Source organism: Grampus griseus (assembly GCF_964374135.1).
Source record: "Grampus griseus genome assembly, chromosome: 1".
Taxonomy (NCBI): Eukaryota; Metazoa; Chordata; class Mammalia; order Artiodactyla; family Delphinidae; genus Grampus; species Grampus griseus.
Genome location: NC_139017.1, coordinates 105286794 through 105306431, shown reverse-complemented (window position 1 = coordinate 105306431; position 19638 = coordinate 105286794). Strand labels below are relative to the sequence as shown.

The 19638-nt window shown below is 39.0% G+C and overlaps 1 protein-coding gene and 1 long non-coding RNA gene across 6 annotated transcripts in view; one reads left to right on the top strand and one right to left on the bottom strand.

Annotated features, from left to right (window-relative positions):
• KYAT3 (kynurenine aminotransferase 3) overlaps nt 1–7835 on the bottom strand; it is a 58129-nt gene extending 50294 nt beyond the window's left edge. Inside the window, exons 1-3 of one of the 5 annotated variants that reach the window (XM_082664465.1) lie at nt 7697–7736; nt 7184–7241; nt 420–519 (exon numbers count right to left, since the gene is read on the bottom strand). In XM_082664465.1, the coding sequence (XP_082520591.1) occupies nt 420–518 (99 nt within the window). In that variant the 5' untranslated portion in view covers nt 519; nt 7184–7241; nt 7697–7736. Of the gene's footprint in view, nt 1–419; nt 520–1452; nt 1635–7183; nt 7242–7694 lie in introns of those variants that run through there. The other 4 variants (XM_082664467.1, XM_082664466.1, XM_082664464.1 and 1 more) reach the window with 4 other exon arrangements.
• Nucleotides 7836–9079: 1244 nt separating this feature from the next.
• LOC309818395 overlaps nt 9080–19638 on the top strand; it is a 25378-nt gene continuing 14819 nt past the window's right edge. Inside the window, exon 1 of the long non-coding RNA XR_014296347.1 lies at nt 9080–9145. This is a non-coding gene — a long non-coding RNA (uncharacterized lncRNA). The remainder of the gene's footprint in view (nt 9146–19638) is intronic.

Genomic DNA, 19638 nt, shown 5'->3' with positions numbered 1-19638 from the left:
TAACAGATACAAACTACTATACATAAAATAGATAAGCAACAAAGATTTACTGTGTAACACAAGGAATTATACCCAATATCTTATAATAACCTATGATGAAATATAATCTGCAAAAAAATGGATTCACTAAGCTGTACACCTGAAACTAACATAATAATATAAATTAACTATACTTCAATTAAAAAAATAAAATAAAGTGAGATATTGAATAAAATGTCCAGCAATATGCCTGATACATAGACAGGCAAGCAGCTGCCCAGTGAAGGTCAGGTCTAGCTGATGACAAGAGATAATTTCAGTTTATATAACAGAAATACCCATTCTAATAAAATAATTATAAAGTATCTAAAAAATTATGTTTTTTGGACATTGCAGAATATGTGCACTATTGTTTCTGTAAGTGATTAAGCAATACTTACAGCAGAAGTAGAGAGTCCAAGGATTTTTGAAGCACAAATTGTCTTCAGGAATTTAGGTCTACTGCCAAGGGTACACAGTCTCCCCCGGGCCAAAAACATGCTACAGGACAAAAGAAAAAATTTTAAAGGGAGTAAATATATACTTATATCACTATTAAACATTTATAGCTAGGTGATAGACCATAAACTTGTATAAAATAAAAATAAAATTTATTGATAGCTGAGTTTTCTTTCTATGATATAATCTCTCATCACTAGAATCATTCTAATAGAATCCTCCTTATACAAATTTATGCATGTGTCGTTTTAAAGTAGAGATCTGTAAGGATATGGTGAATTTAAAAAACAAAGTTGTAATTTAGTCAAGAGCATTAAACTACAGGAAGTAAAAGTTCCATTCCTAGTAGGCATAAAATCCAGAATATTTCAGTCTAAGAACTACTTAAATTTCAGAATCGTCTGGAGAAGTCACTAGTAAAAATGCAATTTGTAACAGTAAATTAAAGTTGTTAGAAACAGGTTATTTAGAAAGTTGTTTGAAAAGGATTATAGTAGGTCCTTGATAAATATGAAGAATATACGAATGAATCTTCCCTTATTTTCTCAGGCGGTACTGCCTTCAACAATTCCAGAAGATAGCTAGCTAGCTGGAAATCTATTGAAATGGCTTGCTAAGAGGCATGAACCTAGATTACTTCTCTACTTGTAAGGAAATCATTATCAATCATGGGTCAAAGTAGGGAGATCAAAGCAAAATGGAATTCTTATTATACTGCCATTTAGAAGTGAAAGCAGTCAGGAAAGCAGAAACTTCCCATAAGGTTTTACTCTGACAATGTTCTATCAGTGGATGGCATTTCCTTCATCTCTAATAATCAAACTTTTAGAAAAAAAGACACACTTTATTGATTCAAAGGGATCACTGAAACTACCAATAGCTATGAATCTCTTTAAGTTACCAAAATGTGAAGGCTACAGATGTGAAAAATAATATATTGGATGTTGCTTAAAAAGTGAAATAGAAATTCCTTACCTTGTCAATAAAATTCAGCTTAAATGACAGCCTCTTAGCCATTCTACATCACATCAGCTTAGGTTAATTCTCTGCAAAGCACTTTCTGTTTGTTTGGCTGACCACTCACTCATTCATTTGATAATTTAATGTAAGCGCCATGAACAGGTGGACCTAGTGCGTTTAGTTCACCACTGTCTTCTCTGGCACATAGGAGGCACGTGATAAATAAATGTGTCAAATGACTGAATGAATACATAAAATCACATTATAAATTAATGATTTAAGTGAACTATTTATGATGAGTCCTTTTATGAAATATTGATTCCTTTGTAAAGTAAATAATTACCTCTTATGTTTTACGTCTTTCAAGTCAAAGACCAGGTTTTCTTAAATCAAGAAATGCCTATTCTTTGGTCATTAATAGTTCTGTTCAGGAATAAAATATTAATTGGATTAGGCAGTAGGGCTAGTTCTGAGGAAAGGTATTACCAAACAACAGTGACTATGTTGAACAATCTTCATTCAGTATCACAGAGTTATTTGATTTAGGACAATATATTTTTCAGAAAAAAAATGCCCATTTATTTAAATTCAACCTAATTTATTTGTTATTAAGGAAAGTATAAGTAAAATTCTTCCTTGCAAGTAGAAAAGTGAGAGAAACCTCTTCTACCTTCTTCAGACAAATGGGGTTGGGGAGCTGGGAGGGGAGCAAACAGGACTAGGAGTCAGGATACCTGGATTCTAACCCTTATTTTTGATATTAAAAAAAGGTTTCTATCCTGGGACAATTCCCTGACCTTTGGTGGGCCTTAGTTTCCCCATACTTCAAAACAGATGAATAAATGAATCCTTGGTTTCAAGGTAATCTCAGAAAGTACTGTACGTCAGTGGCTGGTTGTGTGTGACCTCAGGCTGCAGGTCTTGGGAGATTCCCCCCAGGTTGGGTGAGCCACACCCTCTGGCCACCACACCTCAATACCCATTCCCCTTTGGAAGTTGACACTAAATCTACCTGTTTTCATCTGGAAATCCCAAAGCCTAATTCCCACCTCTTCTTCCGTTTTCTGCAGCACATTACCACCATAATGCAAAGTATTGCCTGGAAACTGACCCAGCCCTTCATTTCTCTTCCACTTGCCAAACTTTCTACTGTGTCTTTCGGAACAGCTGCACCATTCTCAGCGAATCCCATTACATCTTTATGTTTTCAGAGTGTTCCTTGTACCTCCTAGCTTGAACTGAAACCTTATTGCTCCCTGAAGATACCACTCCTATATGCCTCAGTGTCAGCTTTTGCTTGTATATGCCTCACTTACCTCTTTCTTACCGTCTATTTTACCATTACCAGACTACTACTTCCGTCATCTGCTTCAATGATATCATCTTCTGGCCTGCTGATAACTCCTTGTCATTCATTAGAGATTTTGTCATTAGGCACACAGTTTTCTTCTCAACTCTAAGTACTGTGATCATCCCAGGTAATTCCCATGTCTTCAGAGATGGTCCATCCAACAACTGACATCCCTGTGCCCATCACTATTCCCTTCCATCCCACCCTAGGCACTCTCTCCTATAGTCACACCCTGCACCTTGCCATTACCTCAATCTGGTCTAATTCCAAAACAATTAATTGAAGTATTCTGATCTTTGACCATAAACTACCTATCCTTCCAATTTGCTTACTTATTCCAATGATTACTATTCTTAAATATCATCAAGATCTCTAGGAGGCTGCCTCTCCTTTTCTCAATCAGACCTCACCTTCCTTTATTTTCCAATTTAGACACCAGTTCCACTGCTTCAATAATGTTCTTTACAATGCCCTAGCTCTCCGTCTGTCTTTTATAGATAGGTATCTATAAAACCCTGGCCCTGGATGAACTCAATTACAGTGTCTGTTTTTCCTGTGGCCCATGAAGCTGTGGACTGCTGGAGAAAATCACAAAGGATAGGATCGGTTTCACCACAAATTACGGTCATTAATCTCAAATTGACCCCCAACACTCTCCAGCATTTCTACTATATTTTATAGGTACAGGATGGCAGAATATACTCCCCAAAAAATTGCCACTTTGGCCTAAGGATTATTGTGAGCTAAAGGCACTGGAAAAACAGCCGAGGCAAGAAGAGTGATCTGATCTCCCCCTTTCTTCCTGAAAACAGGAGATAAAATTCCCATGTGAAAGATACCTGCCCTATACTGGGAAAAAAGAAACACTCTTAGACAGGGAGTTAAAGCTGAGAGAATTCTGTACAAACAGACCTTGTTAAAATAATTCTTATCTTCCTTTAGTCTCCCTATATTTTTTGGTTACTTTTCCACAATGGCCTCTCTTTGTTCAATCTAGCATAAAAGCACTTGGTTTTGCTACTTCTTTGGGTCTTCATTTCCTTGTGACAGTTCCTGTGTCACACAGAACTTTTATTAAATGTGTGCTTTTCTCCTGTTAATCTGTATTATGTCAGTTTAATTCTTGGGCCCACCCAAAAGCCATAAGAGAATAGGCAATATTTCTCTCCCATAGTACAAAATGATTAAATTTTTCCCACACTCCTCTAACATAAAACCCTCCTTAGTCTAAGCAGATGACCTTGCTCTCTATCACAGAGAAAACAGAAGCCATCAGACGCGAATTCTTTCAACCTACCCACATGTAAAAAAACAAACCTAAAAATATTCCTTTTTTCTTCCTACTATAATAAAGGAAGTGACCCTGCTACAAAAGGACAGTCCCTCCTCCCATGACTTAGATGTCATTCCTCTCCCCTCCACAGAGACTTTGCTCCATTGATTATTACCCCTCTCCTCGGCATATTCAGCTTTCCTTGCTAAAGTCTCCTCTAGTTATTGGGTTGGCCAAAAAATTTAAGGTAAAAATAAAAGACACATTATTCATTTTCACCAAGAACTTCATTGAACAACGAATTCACTGTTTTGTTCCACGACCTTCTGCCATTTTTCAGGCAACTTCATAATTCCATCTTCCCAAAACTTTTTATCTTTTTGAGCAAAGAATTGTTCCAGGTGCCTTTTACAGTCTTCGAGGGAATTAAAATTTTTTCCATTAAGAGAATTTTATAAAGACCGAAATAAATGGAAATCCAAAGGTACAATGTCTGGTAAATATGGCAGATGAATCAGAACTTCCCAGCCAAGCTGTTTTTGTCTGGTCATCAAAGAAACATGTGGTCTTGCATTATCCTGATGGAAGATCATGCGTTTTCTGTTGACTAATTCTGGACGCTTTTTGTCAACTGTTGCTTTCAGTTGGTCTAATTGGGAGCAGTACTTGTTGGAATTAATCGTTTGGTTTTCTGGAAGGACCTCATAATAGAGGACTCCCTTCCAATCCCACCATAAACACAAGATCACCTTCTTTAGGCGAAGACCGGCCTTTGATGTGGTTGCTGGTGGTTCATTTCCCTTGCCCCATGATCTCCTCCATTCCACATTATTGTACAGTATCCACTTTTCATCGCCTGTCCCAATTTGTTTTAAAAACGTAACGTTTTCATTACGTTTAAGTAGAGAATTGCATGCGGAAGTACGGTCAAGAAGGTTTTCTTCGCTTAACTTATGTGGAACCCAAACATCAAAGTGATTCACATAACCAAGCCGATGCAAATGATTTTCAATGCTTGATTTGGATATTTTGAGTATGTCAGCTATCTCCCAAGTGGTATAACGTTGATTGTTGTCAATCAATGTCTCGATTTGATCACTATCAACTTCAACTGGTCTACCCAACCATGGAGCGTCACCCAGCGAGAAATCTCCAGCACAAAACTTCACAAAACACTTTTGACACGTTCAGTCACTCACAGCACCTTCTCCATACACTGCAGAAATCTTTTTTTGCGCTTAGGTTGCGTTTTTACCTTTCTTGAAATAATAAAGCATAATATGCCGAAAATATTGCTTTTTTCTTCCATCGTCAATATTAAAATGGCTATACAAAAATTCACCAATTTTGATAAGTTTTTTAAAAATGCACGCTGATTTGAAAGCTGTCACAATACAATCTAATAAAATTGTTTCGAATGAAGTTAAAGACAACCAAGTGCTACTAGAGCCATCTTATTGAAAAAAACCGAACTTTTTGGCCAGCCCAATGAAAACATATCATTTTATTAACTGTCCACTTTCCTCAATCTATACTCCCTAACCCAGTGCAATCTGATTTTTGTACCCATCATTCCATAGAGGCAGCTCTTGCGCAAGTCAATTTTGACATTCATATTGTTAAATTCACTGGACATTTTGCAATTCTCACTTTCCTTGAGCTCTCTGCAGCTTTAGATCAGCTGGTCAAGCCCTGTCTCCTCCCAGAAACACCATTTTCCCTTGGCTTTTGACCTATGACAATCTCTCATTTTCCCAAACTTAAATGACAGAATTCCTCAATGCCCAGATCTTTTTTCTTCTCACTCATCACTCTCTCACTAGGTAATTTCATTGTAAAAGGAACTGTGAGGGCACCAGTGAATTATCGGCTCCAAAGAAATCTAAGCAGGCTGACAGATACAAATTCAGAACCCCTGAAGCTTTTTTCTTCTGTACTTTAAATAAACATTTTTTGAGCAGCACTTTTCTAAAGCAATTAACATTTCATATGCATATTCACCGAGAAGCTAAATGAATAGATTGGGATGTCATTGAAAAGTTGGACAAAATCAAAAGGTATATGGCTTTTCATTTTAAACAATATTTTCACTGTTTCATTTATACTTAAAAACAGAGTTCTGTGAAGAAAATCAGGAAATTGTGAATCAGGGTATCTAGTAAACCTGATTATGGCATACTATACATAAGATAAACTCCACAGTCATATACACATGATCAATAGAAAATTAAACTATTTATTATCATTGGTGTAGGCTGTTTAAAATGAAGATACAGAAGATATGTGTGGCACAGCTTGAGGGGACCTGAAGCTGAGAAGGCTGATGGATTGTTGGAGAATCCAGAGCTAAAAGATGAATAAAGCAGTCAAGATGAACTGTAAAAAGTTTGAAACTCTGGACTTAAACCCAGATAATCAATTCATAACCACTTTGCATATGTGGAGGAGAGGTAGGAAAAGATTTAGTGAATTTCACAAAGTACAGATGTTCAGGTTAACAGCAAGCTCAAGGAAGATTAATGTGAGGTGACTGCAAAAAGGCCTAGTGCTAATGAATGCACAACCCAGGTTAAGAGTCTGACCCAAGGAAAGTTTATTTCCACCTCACGCTGTACCTGTTGGTCCACTTCTAGAATGTTTATAAGGCTTACTGATACAACATAGGGCATATAGGAGGTGAACAAGGTACTGGCGCGGGAAATACAGTGGGAATAAGCCTCAAAGCCATGTCACTGAAGCAAGAATGGGAAAAATCAGCCATACGGAGCCGGCACAAGACTTAAGTTAGGAGACATGATCCTGAAATTGCTGAAAAGCTGTTTTGTGAAAATGGGATTCGTGTAATTAATTACAAATTTCTGCAGAGGGAAGGAATCTGGCTGTCCGGTTTAAGTTGTCACGAGTTTGGTTTCAGCCCCACGTGAGTTAACTTTGTAATGGTGGGTGTGCAGCCCAGTGTGGAAGGAGCCAGCTGCCCGGCTGCGCCCTCAGGTAGCAGCGGGGGAGCCGCGCGCCAGCAAGACGGAAGAATGTCCGTACTGGCTGGGGTCTCCAAAAGCAACAGATTGGGCCTCTTTTTTCTTTTATCTTAAAAACTATGGGTTCCACTAAGAGTCACTTACGTGGCAAGTGAGCAGCCTTGTTCCTTTTTTTAAATTGATTATACCGATTACGGATGAACTGGAAGAATACAGATTACGGATGAACTGGAGTCGGTGTCAGCTTCCCACACCGTTTACAAAATGCCCAAATTGCAAAAATGAAGCGCAAAAGGAGGAGACAAGGACCGGGGTCCAAGGGACCCCACCCTATAAGACCAGTCACCTCAGGGCCATTCCCTCTCTAGAGCAAGCAAACTCTGAAATTCCAGCGCTGACCCTCTGCTACCAGCCCCGTGGGCCGCCAGGGCCGGGGGTCAGCGGCCCAGGCCCGCGCTCCCGCCTCCGCTCCGAACGGCGAGTCCGAATGCTGAAGGAAATCCAGCCCCGGCTCTTCCTCCCAGCCCGCCAGGCGCGCGGCCGGGCGAGCGCACCCCAGCTAGGCCTCCCTCCCTCCCAATCTCCCTCCGCGCGTCTCCGCACCCGAGACCACTGCCCTCAGCCCCACCAAGTGACCACCTTGCGCCCCACTCACACCCGTCACGCGAACACCTTGTCTCCCTGAGTTCCAGTCCCGCGAAGCCTCAAGAGCCTGATGGGCCGGGACTCGGACGTGGGGGCGGAGCCTGGAAGGGATTGACTGTGGGGTCGGGATTCCAAACGCCGATTGGTTGAGGGACAGGCCGGGGTAGCGGACTGGAGAAGGGGGAGGTGAAAGGCGCCGGGCACAGGAGAGTAAGGGGGCGGGAGGGAGGTGCGCGGGGATGTGGCCGGGGATTGGCTGTGGTGTCTAGACTCGGGCGTGATGTGCTGTGCGGACAGCCGGGAACCGGGACTGGACTTGGCAGGTGGAGGTGCGGAGCCGGATCAGGGCCTTGCAATAGACGCGGGTCTAGGTGAGGGGTGGAATGGGGCGGAGGCTTGTATATAGCCGGGACTGGGTATGAAGTTGAGGTCTAATTGGATGTATGTGACCTATTGATTTGGGGCGGGTTATAGGACAAAGGATTGATTTGGAAGAAAAAGCAAGCTATGGGGTCACAGGGCTTAGGTGAGGGGAAGCATGTAGTTTGAACGATGTTAGAAGGTGCCAGAGAGGGCAAGGCTAAAGAGAGTGTGCGAAAAGTTTTGTAGATGTATTTATCACCTATGATGGTGGTGAGGGGGGAAAAAAAGGAACTTTACTTTCCTGAACAGTAAAACGAATTCGATCAGAGAACCGGGAATGGAATAGGGTATGAAACTGAGAAGGAAAATAAGTGACACTTGAAACGTGAAGAAGAAAAATCGGCTAAGAGAAAAAGGAACATCAGAAATTACTCCTTTATTGAGGGCAGTGTTAGCCAAAGGAGAGGTTCTGGTAAGAATTAGGTTTCATAACTAGATTTTCCTTATCTCCTAATTTAAGAAAATGAGAGGATAGAAGGAGTTGGGGAGCAGTAGTTTGTTATTCAACTGCAGAAGAAAGAACAAAGATAATCTCTGGTTGAAGGAATCTACTCTGCACCTAGGTACTGCGAGATTCAGAAGATTATCAGGTGAATGGAGAGATGCTTGTGTACAATAGGGACAAGTAGTTGAGCATGTATTGGGTGATTTGGAGGGGAGGGTTCAAGGAAATGGAGATTCATGCTGTTTTGGGTGCTGTCTGGAAGTGGGGGTGATTATTAGATTGGGCATCATAATACATCTTATGTAGAAGAAGGGAGGAAAGTTGCAAGGCTAAGTCTGTAGTTGGTAAAGAAGCAATGGTTTTGCTAGCCGGGAGAAGAGGAGGCTTGCTATTTTTGTAGTTTGCAGTGACCTTGTTTTTATTTGAGTTTAGGCAAGTTTATTGAGTGATCTTATCTGTTGTCTCATTTCATCATAACCAGAGAGTGACTGATGTTAGTGTTCTGTCCGATTTTTCTATTTTACAGGGGAATACGAGGCTAGTTCCTAACAATACCGAAGCCTTAAGGGGAGGTGTCAGTTCAGTTCCTGATGGCAAGTACTGCTTATCTTTTTCTCATATTTAACAAATACGTGAATTGGAAACATAGGTGTGGAGGCTTCTGGGGGAAATGAGGCAGAGAAAGTGAGTGTCTCAAACCTTAAAGAGGAAGAAACAGGCAATAGACAAGTAAGTATATACAATGACTTCAGATGGTGATAAGTGCTATGAAAGAAGCAATGAGGGGTGGAGACTGCAGAGAGTTTAAATACGATAATCAGGATAGGCTTTTTTGAGAAGGTAACATTTGAACCAGAATTGAATGATAAAGACACAACTTTGCAAAAAATTATTCTGGATAGGAAACTAGCAGTTGAAAAGGCTCTGATATGAGAATAAACTTGGCATGCAAGGAATAAGAAAGAGGCCAGTGTGTCTAATGCACTGTAATCCAGGGGAAAGTGCTTCCAGATTAGGGTGGAGAGAAAGGCAGGGACCAGATCACGCAGAGCCTTGAAGACCACAGAAAGTTTCAATTTTATATTGATGTAGCCATTGGAAGATCTTAAGCAGAGGAATAATATAATCTTAATTACATTTTAAAAAGTCACTCTAGTTACTTTGGAGAAGAGACTTGCAGGTAGGCGAGAGTAGAAGCAGGAAGGAGGAGGTTAGGAGGTTGTTAGTGGGAGATGTGATGTTGTCTGGGCTATGGTGGTGGCAGAGGAAGAAAAGAGGGCTAGGGTCACAACGTTCATTCTGCCGACACTCACTTATTCCTCTTTTTCAGCTCTACCACTCCACAGTCACCTCTGCCTAGTTTGTCCTAATTCATACACTCTCTGTTTACCCTCTTCAGAGTATAAACTTCCAATCTCTTGCTGAAGTGAAGGAGGAAATTTGGTGGGGATGTGCAAACTTGCAGTGGGGATCTGAGGATCTAGTTGTTTCTTAGAAAGGCCTTTAAATGACCCTTGTGTTTTTAGTCCTGAACCTTTGGAGAGTTCTGTGGGGGTAGATCTAGTTGCTTTTTTGGCTTTCTTTATGACTAGTCTGGAATTAACCATTTTTGAATCTGCTGTCAATTTCTACCTGCCTGTTTGCTTTCTAAGGTCTATAAATTTGTTGTCACTGTCTTTCCCCTTGTTCATTTTCTCATAGGGTTATGGCTTAAAAGAACCTCCTCACTGTTATTTCAGTGTGGTTTAAGTAGAGAGAGAGAGTATAAATATGTTTGATTTGCCATCTCTTATTGTTGTTATTGGTTTACATGCACGTTCATTCAATGATTGGAAGACCAAATGCTGGGCATTCAAATACTTTGTTCATATGCCAAGGTTTGTGTTATTGTTTTTTTTTTTTGCGGTACGCGGGCCTCTCACTGTTGTGGCCTCTCCCATTGCGGAGCACAGGCTCCGGACGCGCAGGCGCAGCGGCCATGGCTCACAGGCCCAGCCGCTCCGCGGCGTGTCGGATCTTCCCGGACCGGGGCACGAACCTGTGTTCCCTGCATCAGCAGGCGGACTCTCAACCACTGCGCCACCATGGAAGCCCTGTGTTATTCTTTATACTCATGTTGGCTTTTAAAACAGAAATGTAAGTGACTCCTTGGAATTAATAACTAAAGGCTGTGCTTTTCTTATATCTTGTGCTCATTTGTTTTCTGAATAAAAAGATAGTATCTCCCTTTTAAAGTCTTTTCCACTTTCTCATACAGAGGGCTAAAAATATTCTGAAATACAGCAGAGAGAAGGCAGTATAGCTTAGTTGGCAAGCCAACCTGTCTGGTTCAGTTCTCAACTCTGCAATTTTCTAGCGGTGTAAACTTGGGCAAGTTGCTTCATTTCTCTGTATTTCAATTTCCTTATCGGTAAAATGTGTGTAATAGAACATTACTTATAGTGCTATTTTAAGGATTAAATGACTTCATAGACTGAAAAAAAAAAAACCCTTAGAATTGTGCTTGGTTCTTACTAAGTACTATACAATTTTTCCTTAAGAAAAAGGGAAAGAGAATCTTTAGGATAGGGCTGCTAGTTATGCCCCAATATTTAGTATTCTTTTCTTCTATAGTAATACAACCCCCAAATTTCAGCAGAGTATATGAGTGCTTGGTATAAAGACTGGATTTCCAGTCTTTGTTTTAGCTGGGTGGGGGCCATATGACTAAATTCTAGCCAACGGGATATAAGTGGAAGCTATATGTGCTGCTTCCAGGAAATGTCTTGAAGGATCATATGCCCTTATTGCTCCCTCTGTTTGTGGTTTCCCTGACAGTTTGAGTACAGACATGTTGGCTACTACCCTCTTGCACAACCAGGTAGAATCTTCAAGTTGAAGATGGTAGAACAATAGTATGGAAGACAAGGAGCCTGAGACCTGATATCATGAAGCTACCACTCTAGCTCCAGACCTACTGTATTGACATAAGAGAGAAATCAACCTCAATTTTGTTTAAATCTTTTGTATAGGTTTCCTGATATTCAGTCATAGTACTGCTGTGATGGTTTACTGACTCCTCTCATTTGCTCACCAAAGACATCTCACTTTACATGGACCTTGCAGGCAACAATAGAATGGCAGAGAGGAGAACAAAGTGGAAGATACAAGCAATGCCTTATTATCTGGAGTAATAAGGCCACTTCTCAAGCAGCATCTGTCCCTTGTAGGTATTAAGGGTCAGGCAGGCAGAACTACATTCTTCCTTTACTCATAATACTCAAGCAGTACTAGGAAGAACCTGCTCCAGGAAAAAATGACAATTAAGTCTGGGTTTGTAAGTTCCTAAAGTGTTTTCCATCTTACACTCTTGCTATAAAGAGTTATGTTCTTGAAAGTTGCTGAGAGTAAATCTTAAGTGTTTTCAACATACGCATGCACACACACACACCCACACAGAAAAGAGTTAACTATGTTAATTGTGTGAGGGGATGTATGTGTTAATTATCTTGATCTTTGTAATCATTCTACAATGTATATATATATATGGAATCACCATGTTGTCTACTTCAAATATATATGATTATATCTGTCAAAAGAGTTATGTTTAGAGGACAGACAGCAGAAACAAGAAGAACTACAATTCTGCAGCCTGTGGAATGAAAATCGCATTCACAAAAAGATAGACAAAATGAAAAGGCAGAGGGCTATACATCAGATGAAGGAACAAGATAAAATCCCAGAAAAACAACTAAATGAAGTAGAGATAGGCAACCTTCCAGAAAAAGAATTCAGAATAATGATAATGAAGATGACCCAGGACCTCAGAAAAAGAATGGAGGTAAAGATTGAGAAGATGCAAGAAATGTTTAACAAAGACCTAGAAGAATTAAAGAACAAACACATAGAAAAATTAAACACACAGAAATGAACAATACAATAACTGAAATGAAAAATACACTAGAAGGAATCAGTAGCAGAATAACTGAGGCAGAAGAACGGATAAGTGACCTGGAAGACTGAATGGTGGAATTCACTGCTGTGGAACAGAATAAAGAGAAAAGAAATGAAGACAGCCTAAGAGACCTCTGGGACAACATGAAATGCAACAACATTCACATTATAGGGATCCAGAAGGACAGGAGAGAGAGAAAGGACCCAAGAAAATATTTGAATTGATTATAGTTGAAAACTTCTCTAACATGGGAAAAGAAATAACCACCCAAGTCCAGGAAGCGCAGAGTCCCAGGCAGGATAAACCCAAGGAGAAACACGCCAAGACACATAGTAATCAAACTGACAAAAAATTAAAGACAAAGAAAAAGTATTGAAAGCACCAAGGGAAAAAGGACAAATAACATACAAAGGAACTCTCATAAGGTTAACAGATGATTTCTCAGCAGAAACTCTACAAACCAGAAGGGAGTGGCATGATATATATAAAATGATGAAAGGGAAGAACCTACAACCAAGATTACTCTACCCAGCAAGTATCTCATTCAAATTCAATGGAGAAATCAAAAGCTTTACAGACAAGCAAAAGCTAAGAGAATTCAGCACCACCAAACCAGCTCTAAAACAAATGCTAAAAAAATTTCTCGAGGGGAAAACACAAGAGAAGAAAAGGACCTAAAAAAACAAACACATAACAATTAAGAAAATGGTAACAGGAACATACATCTGAATAATTACCTTAAAAGTGAATGGATTAAATGCTCCAACCAAAAGACACAGGCTTGCTGAATGGATACAAAAACAAGACCCATATATATGCTGTCTACAAGAGACCCACTTCAGATCTAGGGACACATACAGACTGAAAGTGAGGGGATGGAAAACCATATTCAATGCAAATGGGAATCAAAAGAAAGCTGGAGTAGCAATACTCATATCAGATAAAATAGACTTTAGAATAAAGAATGTTACAAGAGACAAGGAAGGGTACTACATAATGATCAAGGGATCAATCCAAGAAGAAGATATAACAATTATAAATATAGATGCACACAACATAGCACCTTAATACATAAGGCAGCTGCTAACAGCTATAAAAGAAGAGATTGACAGTAACACCATAATAGTGGGGGACTTTAACACCTCAGTTACACCAATGGACAGATCATCCATACAGAAAATTAATGAGGAAACACAAGATTTAAATGACATAATAGACCAGATAGATTTAATTGATATTTATAGGACATTCCATCCGAAAACAGCAGATTACACTTTCTTCTCAAGTGCAAACAGAACACTCTCCAAGATAGGTCACATCTTGGGTCACAAATCAAGCCTTGGTAAATTTAAGAAAATTTAATCATATCAAGTGTCTTTTCCAACCACAACGCTATGAGATTAGAAATCAATTACTGGGAAGAAAAATTAAAAAAAACACAAACACATGGAGGCTAAACAATAAGTAACTAAATAACCAAGAGATCACTGAAGAAATCAAAGAGGAAATCAAAAAATACCTAGAGAGAAATGACAACGAAAAAAGATGATCCAAAACCTATGGGATGCAGCAAAAGCAGTTCTAAGAGCGAAGTTTATAGCTATACAATCCTACCTCAAGAAATAAGAAAAATCTCAAACAATCTAACCTTACACGTAAAGGAACTAGAGAAAGAAGAACAAACAAAGCCCAAGTTAGTAGAAGGAAAGAAATCATAAAGATCAGAGCAGAAATAAATGAAATAGAAATGAGGAGAACAATAGCAAAGATCAATAAAACTAAAAGCTGATTCTTTGAGAAAATTTAAAAAATTGATAAAACTTTAGCCAGACTCATTAAGAAAAAGAGGGAGAGGACTCAAATCAATAAAATTAGAAATGAAAAAGGAGAAGTTACAACGGACACCGCAGAAATACAAAGCATCATAAAGACTACTACGAGCAACTCTATGCCAATAAAATGGACAACCTGGAAGAAATGGACAAATCCTTACAAACATATAAACTTCCAAGACTGAACCAGGAAGAAATAGAAAATATTAACAGACAAATCGCAAGTAATGAAATTGAAACTGATTAAAAATCTTCCAACAAACAAAAATCCAGGACCAGATGGATTCACAGGTGAATTCTATCAAACATTTAGAGAAGAGTTAACACCCATCCTTCTCAAACTCTTCCAAAATACAGCAGAGGGAGGAACACTCCCAAACTCATTCTACGAGGCCACCATCACCCTGATACCAAAAGAAGACAAAGATACTACAAAAAAAGAAAATTACACACCAATATCACTGATGAATATGGATACAAAAATCCTCAACAAAATACTAGCAAACAGAATCCAACAACACATTAAAAGGGTCATACACCATGATCAAGTGAGATTTATCCCAGGGATTCAAAGATTCTTCAATATACGCAAATCAATCAGTGTGATACACCATATTAACAAATTGAAGAATAAAAACCATATGATCATCTCAATAGAGGCAGAAAATGCTTTTGACAAAATTCAACACTCATTTATGATAAAAACTCTCCAGAGGCATAGAGGGAACATACTTCAACATAATAAAGGCCATATATGACAAACCCACAGGGAACATCATTCTCAATAGTGAAAAACTGAAAGCATTTCCTCTAAGATCAGGAAGAAGACAAGTCCACTCTAGCCACTATTATTCAACATAGTTTTGGAAGTCCTAGCCACAACAATCAGAGAAGAAAAAGAAATAAAAGGAATTCAAATGGGAAAAGAAGTAAAAACGTCACTGTTTGCAGACGATATGATACTATACATAGATAATACTAAAGAAGCCACCAGAAAACTACTAGGGCTTATCTATGCATTTGGTAAAGTTGCAGGATACAGAATTAATGCACAGAAATCTCTTGCATTCCTATAAACTAACAATGAAAGATCAGAAAGAGAAATTAAGGAAACAATCCCATTCACCATTGCAAAAAAAAGAATGAAATACCTAGAAATAAAGCTGAGGAGGTAAAAGACCTGTACACAGAAAACTATAAGACACTGAAGAAAGAAATCAAAGACAACACAAACAGATGGAGAGATATAACATGTTCTTGGATTGGAAGAATGAATATTGTGAAAATGACTATACTACCCAAAGCAATCTACAGATTCAGTGCAATCCCTATCAAATTACCAATGGCATTTTTTACAGAACTAGAACAAAAAATCTTAAAATTTGTATGGTGACACAAAAGACCCCAAATAGCCAAAGCAGTCTTGAGGGAAAAAAATGGAGCTGGAGGAATCAGATTCCCTGACTTCAGATTATACTACAAAGCTACAGTAATCAAGACAACATGGTACTTGCACAAAAACAGAAATATAGATCAATGGAACAGGATAGAAAGCCCAGAGATAAACCCACACACTTATGGTCAACTAATCTATGACAAAGAGGCAAGGATATACGATGGAGAAAAGACAGTCTCTTCAATAAGTGGTGCTGGGAAAACTGGACAGCTACATGTAAAAGAATGAAATTAGAACACTCCCTAGCACCCTACACAAAAATAAACTCAAAATGGATTAAAGACCTAATTATAAGACCGGTCACTATAAAACTCTTAGAGGAAAACTTAGGAAGAACACTCTTTGGCATAAATCACAGCAAGATCTTTTTTTGACCCACCTCCTAGAGTAATGGAAATAAAAACAAAAATAAACAAATGAGACCTAATGAAACTTCAAAGCTTTTGCACAGCAAAGGAAACTATAAACAAATGAAAAGACAACCCTCAGAATGGGAGAAAATATTTGCAAATGAATCAATGGACAAAGGATTAATCTCCCAAATATATAAACAGCTCATGCAGCTCAATATTAAAAAAACAAACAACCCAATCAAGAAATGAGCAGAAGACCTAAATAGACATTTCTCCAAAGAAGATGTACAGATGGCCAAGAAGCACATGAAAAGCTGCTCAACATCACTAATTATTAGAGAAATGCAAATCAAAACTACAGTGAGGGGCTTCCCTGGTGGAACAGTCGTTGAGAGTCCGCCTGCCAATGCAGGGGACACGGGTTCGTGCCCCAGTCCGGGGAGATCCCACATGCCACGGAGCAGCTGGGCCCGTGAGCCATGGCCTCTGAGCCTGTGCGTCCGGAGCCTGTGCTCCGCAACGGGAGAGGCCACAACAGTGAGAGGCCCGCGTTCCGCAAATTAAAAAAAAAGAAAAAAAGAAGAAAAAAATAACTACAATGAGGTATTGCCTCACACCAGTTAGAATGGTCATCATCAGAAAATCTACAAACAACAAATGCTGGAGAGGGTGTGGAGGAAGGGGAACCCCCTTGCACTGCTGGTGGGAATGTAAATTGATACAGCCACTATGGAGAACAATATGGAGCTTCCTTAAAAAACTAAAAATAGAACTACCATACGACCCAGCAATCCCACTACTGGGCATATACCCTGAGCAAACCATAATTCAAAAAGACACATGCACCCCAATGTTCATTGCAGCACTGTTTACAATAGCCAGGTCATGGAATCAACCTAAATCCCCATCAACAGAAGAATGGATAAAGAAGATGTGGTACATATATACAATGGCATATTACTCAGCCATAAAAAGGAACAAAACTGAGTCTTTTGTAGAGACGTGGATGGGCCTAGAGACTGTCATACAGAGTGAAGTAGGTCAGAAAGAGAAAAACAAATATCATATAGTAACACATATATGTGGAATGTAGAAAAATGGTACAGATGAACCGGTTTGCAAGGTGGAAATAGAGACATAGATGTAGAGAACAAATATGTGGACACCAAGGGGGAAAGTGGGGCTGGGGTTGGTTGTGGTGGGATGAATTGGGAGGTTGGGATTGACATATATGCACTAATATGTATAAAATAGGTAACTAATAAGAACCTGCTGTATAAAAGAAAAAGTTATGTTTAGTTTTCAGCCTCATGTAGCTATTTAAAATGGAATATTTTGAGTACGGATATGTATTATTACTGTAAATTAATGCTTTTCAGCCAGGTAATAATAGCTGTACAAACATTAGCTTAAATATTTCAAAAACTGTAGTAGAAATTGTTCATTTGCCCACAGAAATGTTGCGCAGCATAACTGTGTATCTATTTATCTATCTGTTCGCCTGCCTGTGTATATTTTCACATACACATTTGGCTGGATTTATAGCAATTCAATTGTTAGTACTGGGTACTCAATACGAGAAAGGCTTCACAATCTTTGAACAATTTTTTAAAAGAGAAAATGAATTTTGACTTTACATTTCAGTTGGTTAAAAAAAATTCATTCAAAACATGGGTTCCATATGTAACATATAACAATAAAAATTGTGCTGTGGAAACACTGTCAAGTACTGTGCCCTCCAAAACATGGATTAGGTTGTGGCTTCTGGCTAATGTGTGTTTAAAAATGCTGCTACACAAGTAAGTATCACTGCCTTAGAACCTGGTAGAAATTGCTCTTCTTGGGGAAGTGTTGTGTTCCTTTCTCAATCTGACTTTGCCTCTGGAATTCGTGGCTCACACTGGAGCTCTTCAGCTTTCAGAGCCCTCTAGGCACGTTCTCAGCTCCTGGAGGATGTTTATGGCTACTGACCTTTGCTCCCTCAATTTGTTGTGCTGTGCAGTGTCCTTTTGGCACTGCTGCTGGTCCAAAGTCAGTACTGCATGCTTTATGCCAGGTAGATCCCCAAAGCAGTGGCAGGAACATAAATTGACACCAGGTTCTCTAGGTCTCTAAAGAAGGGATAATGACGAAATCCTTTGGGGGGAGAAAGAAGGAGAAGATTCCTTTCTACATAGTACAAGAATACAAATAACTATCAAATTCTAGAAACATTCAATATGACTTTAGATAAATGGTAAACTTTCAGGGAAAAGCATCAGGAATGCGGTTGGGATGATAAATGTTGTATATAAGATAGTCATTCGTGTGTTTAAAATGGAGGGCTTACTATGTGCCTGACGGCCTTCTAGATCCTGCTGATTCCATGATGAACAAAATAGAGAAAGTTTCTGCCCACATGGAGCTTATGTTCTATTGAGGGAGACAGGCAATAAATATGAACAAACAAATTTAGGTGATATCAGGTAGTGATAAAATACTATGAAGAAAAATTAAAATACTTGTATTGGCCACTAGATGGAGCTCATTGCTCTCTTCATTTCTTTCACCAATCGCCTGAAAAAGAAGCTGAGTGCATCATACACTATTATCATGTTATATTTTGGGGCCAGGTGATAGACCTTTTGTTTCCTCAGTTTGTCTCTCTTCCTATTTCTCCCTCCCAATTTGGATTTTTTTTCTACTAATTGATTGATAAGGGGAAACATGTTTAAGACATATTAAGGCATCATCTCAGATATCTTGGTATAGGTGGATTAGATCAACTCCTTCCTAAATCATAGAAATCCTCTCCCCTCAGTTTCCTGGGTATTTAACTTCCTGCATTTATTTGTTTAATATCTGTATTCACCATTAGACTGTTAGCTCCTTAAGAGAGAGACTTCAACTGTGTTTCTCAGTCCTTGGCAGAGTACAAATCTTTTGAATGGATAAATTCCTTTAGTCTGAACAATTCCTGATTTCCAGGTAGTCTCATTTAACTTTATAGGGGGATCGTTTTGGAGTTAGGTTGGAAAAAAATCTCCACAATAAAAACTGGGTGAGTTTGCCTGTCTTGTGTTCTATGACTGACCCTCTGTCAAGGACCTCCCAGTAGATGGGAAGGGTGGGATATGTGTGTTTGTATATGATAGGCAAATTATTTGGCATTCTGAGTTCCTGCCCATATTTTTTCCTCTTTCTATTTGGATAAAAGCCCAATGCAACAATGGATGTATTTCTAGTCCATTGGTTAAGCTCATTTGAACTTAACCAATGTTAGGCACATGCTTTTGTCAGGGTTAACTCTAGAAAAAGGGTCTTAAAACTTCTACTCTTCAGAGAGTGGAAGGGTCATTGTGAAAACTACTAGGGAGATGGAATCTATCCTATAATCTCTTGGTTTTAGATTGGTTTTCAACACCTATACATGTTTTGTTAGATTTACACCATAAGTATTCATTTTTGGTAGCTATTGTAAATGGTATTCATTTTTCAGTTTTGGTCTACTGTGGTTCATTGCTTGTATATA